Source organism: Fusarium graminearum, chromosome 3 (assembly GCF_000240135.3).
Source record: "Fusarium graminearum PH-1 chromosome 3, whole genome shotgun sequence".
NCBI lineage: Eukaryota > Fungi > Ascomycota > Sordariomycetes > Hypocreales > Nectriaceae > Fusarium > Fusarium graminearum.
Genome location: NC_026476.1, coordinates 1,369,429 through 1,386,171, shown reverse-complemented (window position 1 = coordinate 1,386,171; position 16,743 = coordinate 1,369,429). Strand labels below are relative to the sequence as shown.

The window sequence follows — 16,743 nt, the reverse complement described above, 5'->3', positions numbered from 1 at the left end:
CACGTTTGCAACGAGAAGGAATAGTCAAAATAATAATTATTCAAGCATCAGCGTAAACTATCTATACAATTGCTACAACCAAGGGAGTAAGCCGCCAGGGTCTAAAGTAGCAAAAACTGAACAACGAACTCCGTAACAAGCAAGCCCAAGAGGATCATTGCCGTCCAACATACCCATCCATGACCAAACGTTAAGTTCCAAAACATTCAACTCATCCATCGTCGTAAAAACACATGCAAAAAAACATTATGCTGTCATCTAACCACTGCACATGATGCAGGACTCGGGATCCTCGATGCTGCATTGCAGCACAGCCTCCGAGTAGATATCGCGTTCGCGATCCTCGTTGTCCGCACCTTGATCCTCAGACTGGGGGTTCTTCTTCATACCCAGCTCTTCTTCTTGAACCTTTTCAGCAGGTTCTGTGGGAAGGGCCTTGGGGCTGTCACCCTCAGCGACATCAGCCTTGATGACGGGAGCACGGCCAGGAACAGATGTGCTGGCAGTCACGCCGTTGGCGGAGCTGCCGTTGGTTCCATTGCCCTGGGAGCCAGTCCTGTTGCCATTGGTTTGACCCATAGCAGTAGAGGAGGACATCAGATAGCTTGAGCCAGCAGGAGGAGCGCGCTTGCCTAGGGGCTTGATTGAAGCAGAGTTGCTATCGGCAATCTTGAGATTCTCCTGATCGACGGTGAACTGGATAGGGGCAGCAGCAGCCTGTGTACGGAGGTAGTACATGCCAGTCTTGAGACCGAGCTTCCAGCCAGCGAAGTGCATGCTGGTGATCTTGCCCATGGTAGGGTCCTTCATGTGAATGTTGAGAGACTGAGACTGATCAATGAAGGCACCACGGTCAGCAGCCATCTGCACAACCTGTCGCTGAGAAATCTCCCACACAGTCTTGTACAGAGCCTTGATCTCGGCAGGGATGTTGGGGATGTTCTGGATAGAACCGTTATCAGCAATGATGCGGTTCTTCATAGCATCGGACCAAAGACCCATGTCGACAAGATCCTTGAGAAGCCAGGGGTTGACAACCTGGAACTCGCCAGCAAGGACTCGGCGTTGGTAGATGTTGGAGGTGTAAGGCTCAAAGCATTCGTTGTTGCCAAGAATCTGCGAGGTACTGGCGGTAGGCATAGGAGCAACGAGCAGACTGTTGCGGATACCGTGAGTCTTGACATCCTCTCGGAGGGGTTCCCAGTCCCAAAGGTCAGAGGGCTTGACATTCCACATGTCGAACTGGAGAATACCCTCAGAGGCAGGGGAGCCCTTGAAGGTGGAGTAGGGACCTTCCTCCTTGGCGAGTTGCACAGACGTAGTAAGGGCAGCGTGGTAGATGGTCTCGAAGATTTGCTTGTTCAGCTCACGAGCCTCAGGAGACTCAAAGGGCATGCGGAGGGCAAGAAAGGCATCAGCGAGACCTTGCACACCAAGACCAATGGGTCGGTGACGCATGTTGCTGTTACGAGCCTCTTGGACAGGGTAGTGGTTGACGTCGATGATCTTGTTCAAATTGCGGACAACAACTTGAGTGACCTCGTGCAGCTTCTTGAAGTCGTAGCAAGCATCTTCATAGTTGATAAAAGAGGGCAGAGACAAGGAGGCAAGGTTGCAAACAGCGACCTCATCAGGGGCGCAGTATTCAATGATCTCAGTGCACAGGTTGGAGCTTCGGATGGTACCAAGGTTCTTTTGGTTACTCTTGCGATTGCAGTGATCCTTGTAGAGCATGAAAGGGTTTCCGGTCTCTGTCTGGGCCTCAAGAATGGCGTACCAAAGTTTCTGAGCCTTGATAGACTTGCGACCCTTACCCTCTCTCTCGTACTTTTCGTACAGAGCCTCAAATTCGTCACCGTAGCAGTCAGCAAGGCCAGGGCATTCGTTAGGGCACATGAGAGTCCATTCGCCGTTTCTCTCGACACGCTTCATGAAAAGATCAGGGATCCAAAGAGCTAAGAACAGGTCACGAGCGCGGACCTCCTCCTTACCGTGATTCTTTCGGAGATCAAGGAACTCGAAGACGTCGGCGTGCCATGGTTCAAGGTAGATGGCGAAGGCACCAGGTCGCTTGTTACCACCCTGGTCAACGTAACGAGCAGTGTTGTTGAACACACGCAGCATGGGAACGATACCGTTGGAAGTACCATTGGTACCGGCGATGTAAGAGCCAGTGGCACGGATTCGGTGGGCGTTCAAGCCAATACCACCAGCCATCTTGGAAATCATGGCACAAGTCTTGAGGGTATCGTAGATACCATCAATGCTGTCCTCCTTCATATCAACAAGGAAGCATGATGAAAGCTGAGGCTGTGGAGTACCGGCGTTGAATAAAGTGGGGCTTGCATGAGTGAAGAACTTGCTTGACATGAGGTTGTATGTCTCCAAGACACGCTCAATATCGTCACCCCAGATTCCAACAGCGACTCGCATGATCATATGCTGCGGGCGCTCAGCAATTTTGCCGTCAATCTGTAGCAAGTATGATCTGGACAAGGTTCGGAAGCCAAAATAGTTGTAGTTGAAGTCGCGATCATAGACAATCGCTGAGTCGAGTTCCTCTTTATGTCGCATCACACACTCATAGGTCTCCTTGGAGATCATGGGCGATGCACGGTCATTTTTGGGGTTGACCCAGTGGTAAAGGTCGCTTACAACAGCGGACCATTGCTTCTTGGTCTGCTTGTGTAGGTTGGAAACGGCAATGCGGGCTGCGAGGATGGCGTAGTCAGGGTGCGTAACAGTCATGTACGCAGCAGTCTCTGCAGCCTGTAAAATCGGGTTAGCTGAGGTTACAACAGTCATGGTGCATACGCCACTCACAAGATCGTCCAATTGTATAGTTGTGACGCCGCCGTAGACACCAGAAATGACCTTCTGGGTGATAGCAACGGGGTCAACGTGGTTCATGTCGAGACCGTAACACAGTCTCGAGACACGAGCAGTGATTTTGTCGAACTGAACACGCTCTTGGCGTCCATCTGAGATGAAAGTCAGCTACCGAGAGTCCTTGCATGGTTGTCATGAGCCCTTGTGTGGACAGATCATACATACCTCTCTTTCTGACGAACATGATGGCGGTGGGAGCAAAAGGCGGGGAGGTCAGGTATGAGATTGATGCAAGGTGTGTTCCTGTGGATGAAAGCAGGAAAAGAACTGAAGAGCGTTCAGCAGGCTATTAAAAGGGAACGTGAGAAGTATTACAAAAGTTTCTGGTGATTTTGGTTTGCGGTTGTTGAGGAGATGAGAAATTCAAATTTGGGCTGCTGATGGAGGTGGTTTTAAGGAGAGCGCGTGTCCCAGACGCGACGCCAAGTTCCTAGCGCGTAAAACAGTGACAGGGACGCAATAATCCATTAACAAAGGCCCCGCCTGAAACCTAAGGCAACGCCCCATTCGGAGCTGGAACAGGCAGACAAATAATGATCAAAGTGTGTTATTCATGTGAATACAATGGGCTGATCAAGGTTATTAGACACTCCAGGCACTCTTGAACTACGACATATCATAATTTCATGCATTCTGAGTCTTCAAAGTGCCATTATTCCCTCTTCCGTTTCCGATATCGCTTTCTCGCGTCTTGCGTGTTATTTTGCGTTGCCAGAGCATTGGTGGGGTTTCAGAGGGGTCGATCAGCGGCGCGTAGTCACGTGAAGTCCATGCAAATTATTAATTGCATGTTGGCTTGCTCTGTAAGCAAGCAGTGAAACTCCCTACAACTGAGCTTGGACACAAACACTACAGGTTGACTGGAGGATGAGATATTGGATGAAAGCGTAGACTCAACAACCCTGTTCACGCTCACCGATACCTAGTATACGGTTCAGCAGAATCTCCTCTATCACCCACATGATACTCTGTAGAGTTCGTTGTGCTAGGTAGAAAGATCACAGTTGCAAGGCAACAATACACGCAGTGGCTCACCATTGACTCAACAAAAGACACTCAAAGTCAATGACATCGAGGCGTCTTTTTAATTGTTTTCAGTCTTCAGTCACCCGTGGTTTCAGGACTTCAAGTCTCAGAATCCAAGCCTCCAATTTTCTCAGAATGGCTTCGTCTGCAGCAGACCAGCCTGTTAATGGCTCCAGATACGCACCCAGATACATTGATGTATGTTAAATTCCAAGTGTCTCTCCCGCCCCACTGGTTATATACCTTTGATATCAGATTCCGTTAACACATGACATCTACCAGTAGATCGGCATCAATCTTACCGACCCCATCTTCCGAGGGAAATACCATGGGAAAGAGAGACATCCCGATGATCTTGACGCCATTGTTGGAAGAGCCCGTGAAGTTGGCTGCACAAAACTCATAGTGACTGGCTCGGATCTAGCGAACTCGCGAGATGCCCTTACCCTTGCCAAAGATTATCGTAAGTTTTCACCCCCTGCTTATCAATCAGATAATCAAACTAAATCACGTCAACAGCTGGGACCATCTTTGGAACTGCAGGCATCCATCCCTGTAGCAGTGCCGTCTTCAGCGAAGCGGGCCCTTCTCACGAGTCTGAGCACACAACACCATGCGACCCTGACCCTTCAGCTCCGGTCTCGGAAGAGCACCCTCCTTGTCCAACAAAGACCGAAAAGCTCATCGCAGATCTCACATCTCTTGTAACAGAGGCTCAGGCCTCAGGCCAGAAGAGCCTTGTTGCCATGGGCGAGTTTGGTCTGGACTATGACCGTCTGCATTATTGTTCAAAGAGTATCCAGCTTCACTCCTTTGCTGCGCAACTCAAGGTTGCTGCTTCGATATCTCCCCAGCTCCCATTGTTCTTGCATTCTCGTGCCGCTCATGAGGACTTTGTCCGGCTCTTGAAGGAGGCATTTGGCGAAAAGCTGGAGAAATTGGAGAAGGGCGGCGTGGTGCATAGTTTCACTGGCACAGCCGAGGAGATGCGCGAACTGATGGATTTGGGATTGTACATTGGTATCAACGGGTGCAGCTTCAAGACTGTCGAGAACTGTGCTGTTGTTAAGGAGGTTCATCTCGACCGTCTCATGATCGAAACTGATGGACCCTGGTGCGAGGTCCGACCAAGTCACGAGGGTTACAAATACCTGATCGAGAAGAAGAACGACGCTCCCGCTCCCGCTCCCGAGAACGAGCAGAACGGAACTGCTACTGCCGAACCTGCGAAGAAACCCCAAAAACAGTCCAAGAAGAACCAAAAGAAAGAGCCTGAAGTGCCAGAAAGATATAAGATCGTGAAGAAGGAGAAATGGGAAGAGGGAGCCATGATCAAGGGCCGCAACGAACCTTGCAACATTGAGCGAGTCGCCAAGATCATTGTAGGAATCAAGGAGGTCAGTATAGAAGAAGTTTGCGAAGCGGCGTGGAAAAATACAGTAAAGGTATTTGGACTCGAGGAGAAGTAGAAACTTTTCGACATGTTGACTTGTCGTGGGGGTATCAAATAGAGAAGAAAGATATAGACCATGCGCCATATAGATCCAACGCCTTTTCATATGCCAGAGCCTTTGTACCCACGTATCCTTCCATGCTTCACAAGTCCTGTTGTCACACCCTCCTCGCCTGTCATCCACCCAGGCATACGTTCTCCATCGATTATTCCAGCTTCGACAAGTTGCCGTACGCCTGCCCAGACATGATTCCCCGAGAACGTGATTTTGACAGTGGGCGTCCATCGCTGAGATGGGGCTGTATCGTCTCTGCTGTCCTCATCCGTTGTAGCGTTTGCCTCTTGGATGACTGCCGTAATCTTGCTCTTCCGTCGGTTTTTGACGCCGTTCTCTGCACTGCCCTGTTTGTTCTCTTCATCTTCTGGTTCGCTCAAGTCCGCACCTGTAGAAGGAAATGGATCTTGTATCACAATATCAACCTTCTCCACCCCCTTTCCATCCGTGACAATAGCCGAATCACCAAATCGAGCCTTTGCAGCAAGCCTTGCCTTTTTCGATGCCTGTTGGGATTCTGTCAACGGCACTCCACGTTTGAGGTTGTTGGCCGACGATTCTCGAGATAGTGGCGGGCTCGGAAGAACGGTGTCTAATGGTGACACTTTTGTTGATTCGCTGGAGTAGATGCTCCAGCCACCTCCCGCAGCATTTGTGCGACCGGAACCGTTCTTTTCTAACAAGACCTCCAAGTTCTTGCTAGAGAGACTGCTTGATTTGAGGGTATATCGTTCACGGGGACGTGAGAGAGCCTTTGGAACTCCATCAACGATTAAGCTTTGCAAACTCTTCAGATCGCCCGAATTAACAGAACCAGTGGCCTGGGGTTTGGTGATATAAAGGGAAGGCGATCCGTCTGGAAAAGCAATGTACACAGTTCTTGACGAGTCGAAGTTGGTCGCAGTGCCAGAAGCGTCTCGGCCTGACAGAGCGAAGTCGGTGTTGTAAGGTGAGTCAACAACGAATATCCGCAAGAGTAAGACAGGTATATCTCTTGGTCTGTGAAAGTGATAATGTGCCTTGACGTCGGGCAACACGTGGGTTTGAAGGTTTTGTAGGAATGTTGAGGGGTGAAATCGTGGAATTGTCAGGTTTTCTTGATCGACCTTGAGCACTTGGTTTTCGCCAGCATTTTGAGACGGTTGCTTCAAGGGCAGAATCGAATATGCTGTCCATCTTTGAGATGTTGGGTTCTGTTCAAAATAGGCCATATCTGCCATGGCCAATTGATACAGCGTCAGGCCAATCCTCCAATCGCCTTCAACAATTCTGCTAACGACATCTCGTTTTGACCCTTTTTGGTGTTGCATGTCAACGTAAAGTTGTTGCAAGTCGTCAATTGATTGACAGGGAGGGTAGAGGTCGTCGTTTTCTTCGTCATCATCATCATCTCTCCTTTCAATATAGGGTACGGCATTGGGTAGACTCTCATCGTCGAGCCAGTCTAATGCCAAGGAAATAAGTGACTCTCTTGATAGTCGATTGAGACTCTTAACAACAGCAGGATTGGGAGCATCGACTCGTATTGAGGATGGTAACCTGGCTCTCGTTGGGATAGAGAAGCGGGCCATTGTTGTTTTTGTTTTGTTTGGTTTGTTTAGAGCAGCCAAGTCACAAAGACTGAGGTTGGAAAGTCAGAGCGAGGCATACACAAAGCCAGCACACCAGCCTCTTTCCCTGATTGGTGTTGAGATGGACCAGGGTAGTTTATTGATCTCTTAGAATAGAACAAACCCGATAACATTTGCTTATAGATGCGCTCATGAGACGCGATACATTCACTTTAGAGTCGCGTCCCTACCAGACCAACAAGGAATAGCAACATGCACGGGCCATATCCAAACAGAAGCTTGTTGGACGAATTCAGTGCCGATCACGTGATGATACACATGACAGAGCATGTGATTGACAACTGACGTTCTTGAACAGAATGGCGGTCACAGTGAGCCTATCCACCAAAGTAGATTATGGATGGCAAAGGACACTGCCCCTCAAATCCATCCCATTTCATCCTCCGCTTTTCTTCGGGATAGGACCCTCACCAGAAAAAGGAGTCGAAACTGAAGCTCGGTTTTTGATGAGTGGACTCGGAGGAGAGTGTGGACGAATTCGGAGATGCGATTCAACTCAACTGATTGGCTGTGAGTTCCCAATGCCTCATTGCTCCTGTCAAAGACCAGATAAGGCGGTTCCACCACTAAAGGAACAGCATTCCGAGACGCCTCCACTGAAATTCCGATGACCGTTACCGTTGGACTTTAAACGTGACCTTGACATGATGGAGGCAAATCATTGACGACACCGCGGTCCGCCCTAGGAATTGATTTTCTGCAACGGTTCAGGACACTTTTTTGCATTGGGTTTGAAGGCCCTTGGAACCCCCCACGTAAGCCACGAGCAGGGGCTATGACGTTCTGACTTGGCTTGCACCACAGATCTATGTAGTTCGGCAGATTTTGAGGGCTGGTGGCCACCGAAATGGACTGCGAGAACGAAGCAATTTCACGACATACCCTCGACAGAATCAATAGATCCGAAGTAAGGCAGAGTATCCCTCAGATCCTCGAAAATATGTGTCATAAATTTCCTTTAGTGATCTGGGGCCGTAGGCGAGCGGGTTGTTTTTCAAACCGGGGACACTTTCTTTGTTGGAGTTTGTGCGGTGGCCCCACCTCTAACGGGGAGTTCGCGGAAGATGTGCGGGTGAAAGCATGAGGATTCCGGTATGGAGACAACTTTGGAGTTCGGTTTAATAGATTCACAGACTATTAACCAACGGAATGGCCAGTAGTCTTGTGTTGATTCATCTTACCCAGGCGCGTAAGAGAAGTTAGTCCGTTCGGCCACTCGAGAGTCCATAAAAAGTCAGCTGTGCCGCATAGCAGCCAGTGTCAGCCGTGGGAGAATCCCATCAGGCTGGGTCTAGTCTATGTACAGCGACAGAAAGAACATGTCTTGTACATGGTCGAGACGAAGATGTGATTATGATTGCAGGCCATGTACATATATGAGTGGGGGGCAAGCCAATAATTCAGTGTCTAGTCCGTACGATGGCAACAGATCGGCTGTTCAGAGCTGCTGATCTTATAGTTACTCTTGCATTTTAACAAGAGGGAAGCTTTTGTATAAGTCCAATCTGGCGAGAAGCAAGACTTTTCATTTATCGAGTGTCATTAGTGAAAACCAATTTGTGCGCGGATTTATTACACCGATTTTTCGGCACAGCGCAAGAAGCTTTAATTAGCGAAAATCAAAGACAGTCTTATAACAATGGGGTTAGTTTCGAGTCCCATGGCACAGCTGAGGATGCGAAAGTCAGCCAACTCCCCGAGGCTGTCCGAATACGCCACTGTCCAGGCAAGGGTTTGGGTGGTTGTGTGACCATCGCCCACGTTCCGTAGCGTCCTACCAAGTTTCTATTTTCTTTTCTGAACGAATGAAGCGCGTCGTCTGATGTGTGACACCAGATTGAGAGGCATGTGCAAGTGGGGGTGTTGAGGCTCTTTATCCGTTATATCTTGCCGCATGAGAAATCATCACCGATTGAAACGAACCGACCCACGTTGGCTGGTTTCCGGTAGAATAATCACCCATAGGAATGGTGATAATAAAGGACACTTGGTGAATATTGGAGACGGAGCAAGTATCCATGAAATAAGAGATATCCACATCCGCCCAATATACAGGGGGCGGGGAGTTGGAATTTGACCTAACCACACAACTCAACACACTGCGGTGGTCTTGGTGATGCATACCAAACCGCCTGTCAACAAACGGGAAGCCGCATCCTTCAACTTGGATGTATGGCATCTTTAAGCTGCAAAACAAATCACATCTTTCTCAGCATGTGTAGCACATAAAATCAGCGGCCTTTTGCTCCCCTGGCCCGCAGCTTACGGCGCCTGTTTGACTTCCCGATTTTGGTAAAAACAGCACAACGCAGGGTCTTGCTGTAACTCTAGTGGTCATTAACGTGGGGCGAGTGGGTGTCATGGTTTGATGCGAGGGACTTGGAAGTCAATGACGGTTCAAGTTCCGGCTGATATTTTGAATTATTCAGCAAAATTGCCGGTCCATATGCAGGTCATCCTGATCCGAGTCGGGAGCTTGGTAAGCAAATTTTCCTGCTCTTGTTGCCCATCACGAACCTCTCTATTAGGTTGCAAAAGAGGAAATACAGCGACAAACTTGAATAGATCAATAGATCAAAATGAGTACGAACAAAGAACACAAACAAAGATTGCCACATAATCATCTTGACATTAACATTGCGACATTCACGGCTATTTGCTCTCCTCCTCATTCGCGGAGCCCATTCCCGGAGATGCCCCCATGTTCTAGGCCACCGTCGTCGAAAAGGTTGGGTCTCGTTTACAACTAAGCCTCTCCAGGGAGGGTCCTTCGCATCCAGTGACTGTGGTCCACTAACCCACCGCCCACGGGCTCCCCAAACATCAACCCACTCCACTAAACCCGTATGCGTAGTGGCTTCGGCGTCAATCGGCCTTGCAAGTTGCACCCACTTTCACCTTCTGAAAACCAACTTGACTTGGCTTGACCCCAGCGCACTTCTTTCTTTCCTCCACTTCCTTCCCCAAACCTCCAGAATCGACCTCGGAATAGACTCATTGTGCATATCTACTCTGGGATACGACAAACGATACAACGAAAGACGCTCGAATTTTCTACCGAATACGCGGCTATCGACCTGTGATTGTCATTATTGATTGAGTCATCTTCAGCCGTTGCAAATTTCAGACCCCGCCCATAGGCTGAGCCGTTTCCGGACCTGACGTTGAAACATTAAACCATCGCCGATTGACTAAAGGCACGACAAAGAAAGGCAGTTACTGCTTTGAAAATCAATTGAAGGAGGAATTACTGGCCTTGTTTTAATCCATCAAAATGTCAAACTTCAACGGCCGCCGCGGCCCCAACGTGTCGCAGTATCTCCGCGACCTCAACGCCATCAACCGTCAGGAGAATGCTCACGACGAGCCTTTCAACATGGAGGAGGACCTCGCTCTCTTTACCAACACTCAATTCTTTGATTTTGAGACTGGCCAGAACACCGACTACCAGGCCCATCCTGCCAAGGTCGACTTGGAGGCTTCCCAAAGCACTTCTCCCTCGGATGGAATGACCCCGGCTCCCTCTGTCGTGGGTGATATCGCTGCTGGCAACTTTGATTTCATGCAGGGTGAGTTTCTGACTTTTCTGTGTCATAAGGCACTTTCTACTTCAAAACCATGCCCAACTTGAGACCATGAAGACGGAGCAACTTAGTGAGTGAGCGAGAGACTTGCTTCAAGAAAGGAGAATCATTGCCATTGTGTTTTATCAAAGAAGACAGAGGTTTTCTTGGCCTTTCTTTCTCCTGAGTTATTACGCGTGGTCGAGACTTCATATTGAATCAGCTCTGCTATCGCTTATACTGCTCTTTTCCTTCGATCCACCATACACATGGCCACAGTCCAAGCGGATAGCCAGGACCCTTGAGTCCGGACGGCCTCAAATGGGCAATGAAGGGCGTCTTACCGCTTTGCCAGCATTCAACTCTATTACCCCACCCTTCTCGGGGACCTTTGTCCCAAGCTGTGTGCCTGCATAGCGCCCTTGGACCATTGGGACAAGCTGTCCCTCGATGCAGGTCTGTACGAGTGCGGCAAATGTCTAGGGTCTTAAGCTGGATGCTAGTGGCTACATGGAGGATGGTGACTATGGCGCAATATCTCGTGATTTGCCGATACTAATCACGACATCACCATGCATCCCTGCACCTCACTACCACTTCCCAAGTTGGGATAGCCTCTTCCCCAGACCTCAAGTCTCTCTGCAAGACAATGACCACTCTTCAACTCCACAAGCCTATTATCTCCTCCTCTACCTCAGTCATGATACTTGACTCTTCTCGACATCAACTGACCATAACATGGCAGGCGACTTCAACTTCCCCGACTTTGCTGGCCCTTATCCATCAACCCCCATGACCGCCTTTGCCGATGGCGCTCAGAACTTTGCTCCTCTGCAGCCCAATGCTCCTACCAACTACCAGCCTGTGCCACAGCAGCGGCAGGCTCCCCAATTTGCTCAGCCAGCTGCACCTCAGCCTTCGCTCGAGAAGCGCAACTCTGAGAGTGCCGGCAGTTCCGGACGCGGATCCCTGAACTTTGAAGAAGCATCCCGCCATGCTGCTGAGGAGGACAAGCGAAGGCGCAACACTGCCGCCAGTGCTCGCTTCCGCATCAAGAAGAAGCAGCGCGAGCAAGCTCTCGAGAAGTCCGCCAAGGAGATGTCTGAAAAGGTGTCTGTCCTGGAGAGCAAGGTGTCACAACTCGAGACCGAGAACAAGTGGCTCAAGAACCTCTTGGTTGACAAGAACGAGGGCAACGACGAGATCATTGCTCTCTGGAAAGAGTTTGCCGCATCCAAAACCGCTAACAAGCCCGAGTTAAAAGCCAAGTCCTCCGTCAAGGATGAGACAAGGTGATCCGACAAATCTATAAAAGTGAAGCAAAATCTTGGGACGACCTTTAATGAAGAAGGCCGACGGCGTTTCTTCTGGCTCGGTTTGCATCTAGTGGGGACTATGTGGCGTTATTTCTGATCTTTTCAACAATATCTGGGGGTACAAGGAGCATGATGATGATACATTGGGTGCGGCCATCAAGGTTGCCCGGCACGGCACATACGCAACGTAAAAAATTCTCGGGGGTATAGCGATGGTGGCGAGAGCATGATGGGTATAAATATACGGTTGCTTGAAGTAATCGATAGAGACCAGTCCCTGGGTCCGGACGACACGACAGACTGGGTGGAGGTTTTTGTTTTGCTTGTCATGATATCAACGGTTATACGATAAATCGTTTCCGTAACTAGTTTCTTATTCCATGTTCAACACTCTTTGGTCCGAAGAAACCACGCTTTGTTTAAAAGCTAGTGTTTATTGAGTTAATAATAGAACTCTTTCACATCCAAATGTTTCTCTTTTCAGTTTACGTCGTAACCATGTGTCTATGTTTTCGCTGTCTTATCTCATTAACCAAAAGTTATCCTTGTGAACGTGTATATATCCCACTCTCACTTCTGCTCCTCTTCTGCCGCCTTCTTCGCTTTAATAACTTCCAGCCGCTCCTTATTCCTCTTTCCCAACAACCTCAACGTCTGTGCCTTTTCGTGCTCCGTCATGCCCGCCCAGTTTCCAATCCTACCCATGGTTCCATCTCTGTTGACCACGAGGGGCCCCATGGAGTCGAGCGCAACAGACTCTCCAACACGTAGCTCCGTCACGCCATTCCCCCTGCTGCTGGAGGAGGCGGCGGTGTCTGAGTCCGGGGCTGGTAGTGGGAGGGGGTTCTTGCTGCCATTGGTCTCTGCCTGAGCAGGCTGCTGCTGATCGTCCTTGGACATTGTGCTGGAAAAGCGAAAGGCTGATGGTGTGTAGTGGGTATTGGTGAGACGTGTGATGGCAAAGCGCGGGAACCGCCTGAGCATAATGTGATTTGGCTTGTGGTGTATATGGCTTCACTCGGTGAATTGAGTGAAGGTGGTTTGCAGATACCAGCAGAGATGTACAAGCTCTCACTGGGAATTATGTGAAGTTTGATGGATGATTGAAATGAGTCTTGGTTTGTTTATGAAGTTCGATTGTATTGAGAAAGTGGGAGTTTGTACTTGTTTATTCTGTGGAGTATTTGATGGGATCTGTTTGGAGGAGGATAGAAAAAAATGGAAGCCGATGGTGCAGTTGTGAGGCTGGCCACTAAGAATAGACCCCTGCATGTGTTCTAGAACTAGCCGCGATACTACAACCATATAAGTGAATTGCACCAACTGATGATTCTGAAGGGTTCCAAGTTGTGACAGTATTTATTGATCTACTTACTGCGGGAAAGGTATAAGTAAATTACCAGTTTATGCGAAATTGCCAAAAGCATACCTGCATATGATGGCTGTACAGTGAGTGGCATAGTCATTATGGCTCCTAACAACCAGCTCTCGTTTCTAAAGCCTCAACTAATTGTACTTAAAACACAGCCCAGTTACACAAGCCCCAGTATTACAAAAGACTCAGTGCTATATGCTTGAGGGATGAAATAAAGCCAGTGACTTTATGGCATCCTTGGTTCACTGTTAGGCTACCTTGTATTTCTCTTAAGCCTGGACCTACCAGAAAAGGGATCCCTAATGGGTAACTGCATAAGACTGTCACTTAGCAGCAGGTAAGAAATGATTTGCTGATGGAAATACCCGCAAGTGATACAACTGTGAGATAACTATCCCTAAGAATGCATTCCTATATGGCTATGCTGAAGGGATTCGCTATTTCCGTTGTGATCAGTACCGACGTTTTGACTTTAAGAAGTGGAACGGGGACATCCAATGAGGAGGAAGAAACCGAATGCTCTGTATGTCAGTAATAGCATGTATCGCATTACTATAAATGGAAATAATAAACCATTTGTTACGGTTATAACCAAGCCCGCTGTTGTTACAGTCCTCAGTCTAAGAGCTGTAATAATTTTGTCCCTACTGGATGTCTCTAGAAACTCACTGATTGATAACGGCAGATATACAATTGCGCAATAAGTATTTAACAAGAGCCATCTAGACCCCTTGATCTATAAAGAGGTGTTTACTTCAACTTCAGGTCGTGGCCCCTAACTTGACTCATTGGTCTAAACCACACATCTTCAATGCATGACGTTCGTAATACTACATAAGAGACGTCCTCGCACACTTCTAACTTTTGCTAGATTTAAGAGGTTGCTTAGTTCATCTTACGGTGCCTGTATTGTGTTAGCTCTGGTTCCTGGAGAATTCCACGATATCTGTCAATACTTACTTCTGAACAACACGCTCAATGGCGTCCATTCCCATCTTAAGGACATCCATGCGAGGACCGTATGAAAGTCTCACAAAGTGATGGCAAGGGGAGTCGAAAAGGTCACGACGACGCGAAGGGTTGAGATCAAAGAAGATACCAGGCACCACAATGACCTTCTCCTCCAGACAGGCCTGGAAGAAGTTGAGACCGTCGGCAATAGTTTCGGGGAGACCCTCGAGGTTGAGCCAGCTAGTGGGATGATTAGCGGGGGTCCATTTAGTCCTTATCGAAGGGTATCACTTACAGGTAGAAAGTCGAGTCAGGCACATACTTGATGATGAAGCCCATCTCGCGAAGACGTCGAACGACGTAATCACGCTTGTCCTATGAAATTATTAGCTTCATCAATTCTCATTTCATGACTCTTAAAGACGTACCCTGAAGTGAGACTGAAGGTGAATCATCTCATTCTGAACGAGGCTTGGCTCGAGCATAGGAATAGCAGCTTCCTGGAAAGGATGAGAAGCACCACCGTCGAGGTATGAACCACATGATCCAATGCTATTACGGTGTCAGTTGTACTTGTCCGTGTCAAAGTCAAAATGCCAAACTCTGGTTGATAGGAGCCGAATTTTGAGAAATTGAGTCACAACTTACGCATTAATGTATTCTAAATGAATATGGTTAGCTTCTTTCCCGCTTTCTTGTGTGTTTTGTAGTGGGTTGGTTTGTGCTTACCCTTGGGTCCCAGGATCCAAGCAATTCTCCATCCTGGCAAGCGGAAGCGCTTGGTGAGACCATCAATAATCAGAACGTCGTCTTCGTCGACGTCATCAACATTCTCTGCTGCACTAATCGTTGTGCCATCGCAATTGGAAGTGTAGTTATATCCAGAGTAAAACTCGTCTGAGATGAAGGTTGCCCTCTCTCGGCAAAGGTCCTGGATTTCGGCCAACTCGGGATTTTGGATGACACGACCAGTGGGGTTACGGGGGTTTGAGGTGAGAATAACGGAAGTACCGCGAGCAATCTCCTCGGCAATCTTGTCGGGATGAATGTGATAGCCATCCTCTTCAGATAGGGGCACGGGAATAGCGGCGAACTGGGATAACCTGTCAGCATCCAACCACTATCAGATATGACGGTTTTCGCTCGTTAAAACTCACGTTCTTGAAGAGACTCAGCATCTCATTGTAGGCCGTGTAGTCAGGCAAGAAGAAAGACAGGTATGAGTTACCCAGGACAGCAGCGATACGGATGAGACCGGCACGACCTCCAGGGACGATAGCAACGTTCTCCCAGGTGTACTGGCTCTCCTTTCCCTTTCTGTGGGCCTCGTTGTAGAGCTTGGCAACAGCCTCTCTCAGGGGCTTGATACCAGCTGTAGGACCGTACTCACGGCCAGCCATGGAGATGTTGATGGTCTCAGGTCGGGGGAAGCAGCCCTCGATATCATCCTCTACCTCAGGGGCACCCTGGCCAAGGTTGGCCCATGAATCAGGGTTCTCAAGGTAGCCATACTCGGAGGCTCGTTCTGTACACCAGATAACACCAGTGGACGATCGGCTGGCATCGAGACCAGCGTGGGGCATGTGACCTTCATGGGCGCTTCGGAACTGACGATGAACCTTGGATTGGAATTCTGTAAGAGTCCAATTAGCATTGTACTATTAAAAATTTGATCTTGAAGCTGTGTTGCGATGTTGATTTCCGTAATGACGTTGTGGGGAACTGCAGCCAAGCTCCTTGGACAGCTCCTGGTAAGGCGGGTTTGGAGGGGTAACTAAGGTCAGGGGACATGAACGTGGAGGGGCAATTATGGGTGACAGGGATTGAAGAGGGGAGAAACCAGCCCAGAAAAGCAATGCACAGCAATGCAACGCCCCATTGGTGCCGGTAGTCAAAAGGCGGGACGGTGAGGGGAGGTGAGAAAACGGTGAGGAGAGTAGGAAGGTAGATGAGGGTTTTGGCGGATGCGGGAGTGACAAGACTTGGATTGGAGTTCATGAAGCTGGTGTGCAGTGCAGGCTTTGCAGAGAGCTGGACCAAAGAGGTGCAGTGCAAAGCAAAGTCTCAGAATCCAAGACACATCAAAAGCAGCCATGAGACAGCGTCAGATCGAGGGGAGACATAAACGTACCGTTCGTAGAAGGCTCGGTGGTACTGAAACGGCGGGCAAGCATCTTTGGCTTGGGCTCGCCAGTATGGCGGTTGATAGAGAACTTGCGTCCGCTGAACGACATGATGGGCGGTAGTAGGATGTCGTTTCGATAGAGGATATGAGGATTTGCGCAAAGGCTTAAGGAATATTTGGTTTTATGGCCTCAAACCAAATGATGATGAGTAGGAGTAGAAGTCTGGGCTACGTTGGTTGCAAGGTCCCCGCTAGAATTTGGGGGGGAGACGTTCTTAGTCAATGGAGCTCTAGCTTAGTGAGGCCCAGTCATGCAAGTGAAGTCGCAGTAGTATTCGCGACAGTGCGAGATTGAACGA

General features: G+C 48.9%; 6 protein-coding genes across 6 annotated transcripts; 2 read left to right on the top strand and 4 right to left on the bottom strand.

Annotated features, from left to right (window-relative positions):
• Positions 1-258: 258 nt before the first annotated feature.
• On the bottom strand, positions 259-3,073 carry FGSG_05174 (ribonucleoside-diphosphate reductase large chain; the record flags this gene model as incomplete). Its single annotated transcript, XM_011325376.1, has 2 exons — positions 259-2,981; positions 3,055-3,073. 2 exons carry the CDS (start codon positions 3,071-3,073, stop codon positions 259-261), a joined length of 2,742 nt encoding a protein of 913 aa, XP_011323678.1.
• An 881-nt stretch (positions 3,074-3,954) lies between these two features.
• FGSG_05173 (uncharacterized protein) lies at positions 3,955-5,384 on the top strand (the record flags this gene model as incomplete). The annotated part of the gene is made up of 3 exons (XM_011325375.1): positions 3,955-4,113; positions 4,201-4,378; positions 4,435-5,384. The coding sequence occupies 3 exons, from the start codon at positions 3,955-3,957 to the stop codon at positions 5,382-5,384; spliced, it is 1,287 nt and encodes a 428-aa protein (XP_011323677.1).
• Positions 5,385-5,526: 142 nt separating this feature from the next.
• Positions 5,527-6,994, bottom strand: FGSG_05172 (uncharacterized protein; the record flags this gene model as incomplete). Its single annotated transcript, XM_011325374.1, has 2 exons — positions 5,527-5,541; positions 5,603-6,994. 2 exons carry the CDS (start codon positions 6,992-6,994, stop codon positions 5,527-5,529), a joined length of 1,407 nt encoding a protein of 468 aa, XP_011323676.1.
• A 2,972-nt stretch (positions 6,995-9,966) lies between these two features.
• FGSG_05171 (uncharacterized protein) lies at positions 9,967-12,338 on the top strand. Its single transcript, XM_011325373.1, has 2 exons — positions 9,967-10,623; positions 11,363-12,338. Exons 1-2 carry the CDS (start codon positions 10,329-10,331, stop codon positions 11,911-11,913), a joined length of 846 nt encoding a protein of 281 aa, XP_011323675.1. The 5' UTR covers positions 9,967-10,328; the 3' UTR covers positions 11,914-12,338.
• Positions 12,339-12,390: 52 nt separating this feature from the next.
• On the bottom strand, positions 12,391-13,058 carry FGSG_05170 (uncharacterized protein). The gene has a single exon (XM_011325372.1). It carries the CDS (start codon positions 12,915-12,917, stop codon positions 12,504-12,506), a length of 414 nt encoding a protein of 137 aa, XP_011323674.1. The 5' UTR covers positions 12,918-13,058; the 3' UTR covers positions 12,391-12,503.
• Positions 13,059-13,982: 924 nt separating this feature from the next.
• On the bottom strand, positions 13,983-16,704 carry FGSG_05169 (uncharacterized protein). Its single transcript, XM_011325371.1, has 8 exons — positions 16,391-16,704; positions 15,417-15,892; positions 14,989-15,352; positions 14,908-14,920; positions 14,688-14,811; positions 14,555-14,634; positions 14,269-14,499; positions 13,983-14,212 (listed from the first exon to the last, which is right to left on the bottom strand). The coding sequence occupies exons 1-8, from the start codon at positions 16,491-16,493 to the stop codon at positions 14,194-14,196; spliced, it is 1,410 nt and encodes a 469-aa protein (XP_011323673.1). The 5' UTR covers positions 16,494-16,704; the 3' UTR covers positions 13,983-14,193.
• Positions 16,705-16,743: the final 39 nt, after the last annotated feature.

What these genes read in the sequence shown, in the direction of transcription:
- FGSG_05171 (XM_011325373.1), top strand. Translation starts at nt 10,329, where the DNA reads ATGTCAAACTTCAACGGCCGCCGCGGCCCCAACGTGTCGCAGTATCTC. An exon ending in CAACTTTGATTTCATGCAGG is followed by an intron (nt 10,624 to 11,362) that starts GTGAGTTTCTGA and finishes ATAACATGGCAG; the next exon opens with GCGACTTCAACTTCCCCGAC.
- FGSG_05170 (XM_011325372.1), bottom strand. Translation starts at nt 12,917, where the DNA reads ATGCTCAGGCGGTTCCCGCGCTTTGCCATCACACGTCTCACCAATACC.
- FGSG_05169 (XM_011325371.1), bottom strand. Translation starts at nt 16,493, where the DNA reads ATGTCGTTCAGCGGACGCAAGTTCTCTATCAACCGCCATACTGGCGAG. An exon ending in CACCGAGCCTTCTACGAACG is followed by an intron (nt 15,893 to 16,390) that starts GTACGTTTATGT and finishes GGACTCTTACAG; the next exon opens with AATTCCAATCCAAGGTTCAT. An exon ending in ACCTTCAGTCTCACTTCAGG is followed by an intron (nt 14,635 to 14,687) that starts GTACGTCTTTAA and finishes ATAATTTCATAG; the next exon opens with GACAAGCGTGATTACGTCGT.